At 38.0% G+C, this 7,492-nt stretch overlaps 1 protein-coding gene across 1 annotated transcript; it reads right to left on the reverse strand.

Moving 5' to 3' along the window:
• Window positions 1-1,109: 1,109 nt before the first annotated feature.
• LOC107696260 (uncharacterized) lies at window positions 1,110-6,740 on the reverse strand. The gene is made up of 4 exons (XM_016496524.1): window positions 5,945-6,740; window positions 5,614-5,666; window positions 5,459-5,529; window positions 1,110-5,084 (listed from the first exon to the last, which is right to left on the reverse strand). The coding sequence occupies exons 1-4, from the start codon at window positions 6,709-6,711 to the stop codon at window positions 2,172-2,174; spliced, it is 3,804 nt and encodes a 1,267-aa protein (XP_016352010.1). The 5' UTR covers window positions 6,712-6,740; the 3' UTR covers window positions 1,110-2,171.
• Between the last annotated feature and the right edge of the window lie 752 nt (window positions 6,741-7,492).

Consider the following 7,492-nt stretch of genomic DNA (forward strand, 5'->3'; position numbering starts at 1 on the left):
TTACATTTACAATGGATTACTAATTAGTCAAAGCCGCTAAAAAACAATACACGAAAGGTCGGTCTTTCTAGCGTTTGGTCGTTAGAATCACATCAGGAGGCTCACATTCCCGCGCGCTCTGACACGGAATTCTGTGTGGCGTGGAGAGAACGTGAGTTTTGTCATGTTTCACCCCACAGAGTTATTATGGCTTACTGTGAATATTATAAACCTCACTAAACTCACTGAACACCAGAACTAGTCGGACCCAGTAAGTTACTTTGCAGTATTTTTTCGAAATATGAAGAATCATGTCAAAACTAGGCAGTGGCGTGCACAGTCCTCCGGACGTGCAGGGGAGTGTGGCGTTACGAGGGCACAATGAGGGCACAATTCTTCTCGATTAATCGGACCGAAAGTGCACTTTAGCGTCGGCGATTAAAGGGGCAGGCTCCAGACCCCCCAACCCCCCACTTTTTGCCATTGAGATGACTGAGAAAAATGTCCAAAAATTAATTAACCGTATATGTAGGCCTATGCATATTATCCTTGTCAGTGTATCAACCACAAGTTAGCAAACCTGGAGCAACAGTGCTTTTGTGTCCCCTTGGGTTTGAAAATGTCATCATGTACCGGTAGTTCAATCCCATTTAGAGGGAGTGATAATCCCATAATAGTCACCCTGCCCAACTGTACAAACTGCTCCCCCATGAACTTTAAACTAAAGGAACTAAAATGTTTCTTATTCTGTTATCTTATAAATATGCAGTCACTCATCTAGCCATGAAAGTTCACCCAAAAATGAAAATGATGCCGTTTACTCACCCTTATGCATGCATTCTTTCTTCTGTGGAACACAAAAGACAATATAAAAAATAAAAAAAAGACTTTTTTTTTTTAATAATTTTAACTAATTAGGCTACTTTTTTTTTCTTTTTTTGTCCATACAATTAAAGTCTTTTGGCTTTTGTTATGGACTCCATTGACTTTCAGTGTGTGGCCAGAAGCAATTGAAACATTCTTAAATATCTACAGCTAAAAAAGGAGTCTATCTGGGGAGATATGTGGTCAGATTTATTTCTGTGAACTGCATAATCTAATAACCTGGATATGATTTCCGTGAATGTGTCTAACAATAAATGGACAAGATAAAGACAACTTGAAATAATAACAGCTGCACAATATTGAATTACAATAAAATACTCTGTTGATTGGACAAGCAAATTTACAGACACCACAAAAAAAAAAAAAATCCACAAATCTTATCTATTTTGAGAGTACAACGATGGAAGTTATGATTTATTTTACACGGCTTATACATTGTGTTTAGACTGTGTCATATGACACTTCTGACACATCTGTCCTTATTAACAAAAGCTGGTGAGTTTGGAGATGTTAAGAACATAATGTTTGGTATATTGAAACAAAGGAGGATATTGATCCTTGATGTCTCAAACTGTTTTACTGTAAACAGACTAGATGATATGTAAAGAAAAAAAATTAACTCTAATAAACTTGAACGACCATGTATGGAAAAACGTTTGTTAAATAATTGCAACAGAAAAATGCATTTCATTTTTTTTTCATCACTTCAGATGTTACATGAACATTCATCTTATTGCCAAGATATATTAGACATAAAAATCAACATGATTATTAAAAAAAAAGAGGTTATAGTTATAGTTAACAGGTTATGTATTTTGTATATGCATTGTATATAAACCATAATCCAATCAGGTACTTCGCATGAAATTAAAGCTATGCATAAAAGTATGTCAATTAAATCGCGCTATACTCCTTTTTTAAAGACTTATCCTCTATAATCTGTCAAACTTTTTACTCACCCAGTGTATCATCACTGTACCAGGCACCATTAACACAGAACCCAAAAATTTCTACATATATACTGTAGACCCCATATAATCTCTTGCTATATATTCAGCTCTTTGTAAAGAGCATTTTGATATTGTATGCAAACTTTATGTTGTCTGTAGAGCAAGGCAATATACCTATTGACTTATGTAATGGCAAATTAATGTAAAAGTCTTCTTATAAACATGTCTTTGCCATTATGAAATTTTGTGAGATAAATAGCCCCACATAATCCAATGTTGTACAACAATTGTATGTGTACAAAACATTTAGATTCACATTTCTAAGTTCTCCAACAAATGTTGACGAGTAAATCATATTTACTGCAGTCCTCTTTCACCTTTCTGAGAGCTTTTCAGTGGCACTTCCTCCGCTTGATAAAACAGCCAATACACTGTAAGAATATATAGGGCAAAGCATGCAATGAAGTCATAATAATATGCTATGACCAAAAACACTATCAACAAAAATGTGTATCTAGTCATCCTTGACATATTGTCATAGGACAGAAACTCTTTCCACCACAAGACATTACGTCCAATGACACGTTCATTCCCATCAACTAGGGGCAGTGTAGCTCTCTCCAGCTTCATGTTGTACTCAATATTTGTTAAATCCTCTAGGGAACTACTCGGCTGGTCCTCGTCCATAGACTCAGAGATTGAAGGCATAGCTAATGGCCTTCCTCTGCTCAAGGAGGGTCTTTTGCCGTAGCTTCCACTCATTGTGCCTTCTCTGAATACTGACTGTTGTGAATTCCTCAGACTGTTCAGGTACAGCTCCATCTCATCATCTATCTGCGATTCTGTTGAGGTATTGTCTTCAACGTTTTCAAGATCTCTGTTCACTGAGTCTTTTGCCAGGCATTCCATGTTTTCCAGCATACTGTTTACATCATCAGTAGTTTCCCATTCACTTTTCACACTTTCACAGCACACATTCTCTTCTTTATCAATAAAGTCAATGAGGTTCCAATCATTCTCCATAGCTTGCATACTTCCACTGAGTTCAATATCAGTCTTTTGAGATGATTCTTGCCAAGATGTAGCAGTTTCCTCACAGATCTCTAATCCATGGTTGATGTGCATGTCCTCTTTTTCTGAGTACTCACCTAGACTTTCTATTTCATTTAAGTCAATATGATGTTGTGGTAATGATTTAACAGTGTCGGTACTAATGATCTGCTTCTGCTCCTCTGCATCTTGAGAAAGCAGATCATGTGCATCTTCTTGTTGTTTCTTTTCTCTCTCAGTTTCCATTGCATCCAGGTCCTCTTCATCGTCTATGTATTTCAACTCATCTTCAATGCCATTTATTCCTCCTTTAACTTCATGTTTTCCTTCTGCACCTTCTTGTTCTTCTGGTTCTTGTTCTTTCTCCTCTTTGTCTTGTTTCTGCTTCTCCATCTGCTTAATTTGATTTTCATTTCCCTTTTCTTGCTCTTCCAGGCTTTTGTGAATTTCTTCTATCTCTTTAATCACTGATGTGTTACATTCTCCATCAAAATTAATAATACTGGAGCTCTCCATCTCTGAAGTCTGTGTAGAAAAACCCATGAGCATTTGTTCCTTCTTTTCATTCATTTGGCAGCTCTCCAAAGTATTGCTCATATTTATCTGTGTGTTCTCCAATTCTGTATATGGTTCTATTGGCATAGTTGTTGCTATTGCTAAATGAGAAAGTTTTTCAATGCTCGATCTCATCTCACAGCAGTCAGACTCTAATTTATCATGAGAGGAACCCAAGCTGATCCTTGTGGGGTCATCTGGAGATTGGGCAAGAATGCAAGAGGTGCTGATTGAATATTCTGTTTGCACTGATATATTTTCCTCTTTGGTGTAGATATTTGTAGGGTCTTCCTGGTTTTGTGACTTTTCAGTTTTTATAAAGGACCTCTGATTATCCAAACATGAAGTTTTGAAAACCTCTATGGGTGATGAAGGATGGATCTGTTCAGGTAGGCTGTCAATACCTGACTCTATTGTTTCATTTGTAGTGGCTAAAAGTTCTGGTCCTTGTAAGGGAAATAAACATAGACTTTGGCAAGAATCATCCTGGAACGAGCATTCAGTGAAAACTTGTGTGCACACTGTTGAAACTTCTCCAAGTGGAGGATCTGGCTGCCTGGATGTAACTTTTGGAAGGTTTGTTTCAGTAAATTTGATGTCTCTTGGGTACTCTCGGATACCACCGGTATAATAGTTTTGATTGTAAGAAGCTTCTGCCTTCTCAACATGTTTACACTGATTTGGCTCAGAAAGAGTTTTGGTTGGGTTTACTGTATGTTGTGGGTTCTGTTCTGCTGATTCATTGCAGATGCCAACACTAATATCATGTACTGTCTGTTTTGTAGATATGCAAGACTCTGGCCAAATGTCTGGGGTCTCATGGGCTTTGACCGCTCTTTGACTCTCATCCTCCAGTTCCCTAAATGACCTATCCAATGGTTTTGGAAAGAAGTCTTGTCTCTCTGTTTCCATGTTTTTAAAAACCTGATGATAAAGTGGGGCTACAATGGTCCCAAATGTGAAGCCATGGGAGCACAGCTGAGGCTCTGAATTAGTTTTTAAACTCACATTCTCTTTTGGCTTGCCATCGCTAATATTCGTGCCCTCGTGCATCTTAGAGCTTAGTGCAAAACTTTTAATTCTTTGCTTAGCATCCTTCTCAAAGTCCTTCCATGCTTTTTCAACATATTTGCAAATAGACAAGTCGGGATTTTGGCTTACAGGAACAGCCTGATTGATTGAAACTGTTTGGTCAGTAATGCACTCGGTATGTTGGATGCCTTCCAGGACCTCAGAAGCTGAGCATGTAATTGATTCATCACAAATGGAGTCTTCCAGGGATAAATTTGTGTTTTCTGTGGATAAATTAGTCTTGGAGTGGATTATGTTGTCTTCTTCGTCTTGTGTTAAAGCTTGGCTTAAGATGTCAATGGAATCTCCACTAGACTGAAAATCTAAATCTCCAGATTTCAGGGATTTAGCTGGTGAGGGTGATATTTGGTTACATGTTGGTGGTCGAGCAGTATGTTGTGATAGGGGACTGCATGGTGTCTTTTCCAGCAATGATGCATGTTCCTGCATGCTGGTCTCTGCCGTAACTTCACTCTCTTTGGTCTTGGTCCCTTGTTTATTTTCTTCTTCCCTCTTAGCAAAGTGCTCCTTAACCTTTGCTAATCGTGCAGCCTTTCTTCTGCTTCTTCGGCTGCGGTTTCTGCTTATTTCCTCCTGTTTACAAAGAGATAGATGTGAAAAATACTGAATGAAACACCATCTTCAATAAATAAAATGTAGATTGACTGAAGACATTGACTTGGGTTTACTTTTAACAACGTGACTTGATGATCTCAGAGTGACCCTGAACAGCATGACCTATCAAGTGTCTTGTTTGGGACAGTACATACTGTAATGTTATGCTAACACTTGTCAAAGCCTAACATCAGTAACCGCATGACATTCAGAAAGAGCAGCCGGTGTCACGGCATGTTTAAAATAAATGTTTTCACTATATAATTTTATACTAAAATGCATTGTTTCATTAAAACACACAATTAATTGACTGTGGATCAATCTTTTGTAAAATATAAAAATGTAGAACTCACCACTAATTCCTTGCTTTCCTTTTCAAGTTTCTTAGAGTTTTCATTTAGAGATCCAGAATTTAGATTTATAACTGAGGAAACAAAACATATGTTTTTATCAGAATTTTATAGTATTTCCAAATCTAGCTGCAAGTAATTTTCAGAAGGTAAATTACCAGGAAATTCTTCATTATTTGTTGCTGCAACAGTCAAAGCAGCGACATCTGGGCTGTAAAATTATTTTTACAAAAATTATTTGTGCTTAAGAATTGGGGAAAGGGCAGTATGTATATTGTTCCTTAATTCATTGAGTTCCACTAGTAGTTTTATGCATATATTATCTCTGGCATGTCACTTACTTCAATTTAAAAACTGTATCAATTATCAAGTTTTTGTAGTATGCATTATGGATAATTTCTGTAAAAGTACAATTATATGAATATTTTAGAAATATTTCATTTGACATTCATTATTGTCTATGCAACAGATATTTTGGTGACCTCTCACCTGGTTGTTTTCAGACAGCTTTTTCTTCTGTTTTCACTTTCATTTTGGGATTTCTCCTTTAATTTTTCACAACAAAACAGAGAGTAGTTATTTTCATTGTTATTTGCCCAAAAAGTGCCTAAAGATGTTTCATATCGCAAACAGAAGTCGACCCTAGTGCCCTCTTCTCCAAATGGGGGTACTAGTGTGAGTTTGAAGGAGAAACAGTCTGCCCCACCATTGTTTGACCCAGGTACGTACTCTGCCAACAGATCAAAATGACTTTTCCATGAATCTAAAGAGGTACGTACATAGACCATCTTATCAAAACAAATATTCAGTACGCGAATGATTCCTCTTAGAGTTGTGGTCCCAGAAAGCAACTCCAAACTCTCTAGTTCTATCTTCTGCTTGTGAACCTGCAAGGCAAACTCCTCAGCGGTCTGTGGAAGAGTGAAGAGAGGAACCATGTAATACTCCTTATCTTCATTTAAGTCACTCTCCAGAGAGCCTGATGGGTCAGTTACTCCCCAAGTATCAAACTGTTTCACTGAGACGAGACTCAGACCGAAGGCATCAGCAAAGGACACTCTTCTGCTGCTAGAAGGGGGAAGCAAGGAGTCATCGGAGGACGCTGAACTCCGTCGTCTTGGTATGGGTGAAGATTTGGGCTTGATTCCTTCCAGATCCAGTGACTCCTCGTCCTCATCCCAGGGGCAGGATCCCGGCAAGCTCAGTTTGTTGGAGCTGGCCCCAGTGGGACTGCACAGTTCTCCCACAGACTCCATCAGGCAGTGTGGCACAGAGTGAGAGGAACTCAGCCGGTCAGCCAGCAACTGACGTGCTGTGACTTAACTTATGGAATCAAGTTACATTTGACATTGTGGGGAAAAGCCAACTCTATATTTAGGGCAGAAACAACTTGAGCTATGCAGTCAGAGCTCAGGGGACCCATGAAAAAATATGTTGGAGGCACGCTTCAAACAACATAACATTGTCATGAATACACAGTAGTGATGCGCGGAGTTATATCAATAATCCGTGGGTCGGGTAATAAAAAAATACATTCTGAATTTTAAAACTTAAAACTTTGTTAAACTTAACAAAAAATTTTTAACATGTTTTAAATGCATTTATTCATCAGGCAGGCAGACAGACACAAATTTCATTTGTGTGTGTCTGTTTTCTGTTCGAGAAGTTCTAACGTTACTGAATCTGCTGTTAACAATGAACCACCCATTCATCATATCATGCAGATCTAAGAATTAGAATCTTTGTAATGTGACGATCGGGTGCGGGTTGGGACAGATATCTAAATCAGAGAAAAATACAGGTGCGGGTAGGTGGCATGTGGATAATTTATTTGTAGCAGTGGATTCGGGTGACGTTTGAGCTGATCCGCGCATCTCTAATACACAGACAGCAATTTTATCAGTGTTTTATGGAGACGATTAAAGGGATAGTTCACAAAAATTTAAATCCTGTCATCACTTACTGATTACTCACTTATTCACCTTCATGTCATTCCAAAACTGTTTTCTGTGTAACATAAAAGAAGATATTTGACTG

Source organism: Sinocyclocheilus anshuiensis, unplaced genomic scaffold (assembly GCF_001515605.1).
Source record: "Sinocyclocheilus anshuiensis isolate Anshui unplaced genomic scaffold, SAMN03320099.WGS_v1.1 scaffold778, whole genome shotgun sequence".
Taxonomy (NCBI): Eukaryota; Metazoa; Chordata; class Actinopteri; order Cypriniformes; family Cyprinidae; genus Sinocyclocheilus; species Sinocyclocheilus anshuiensis.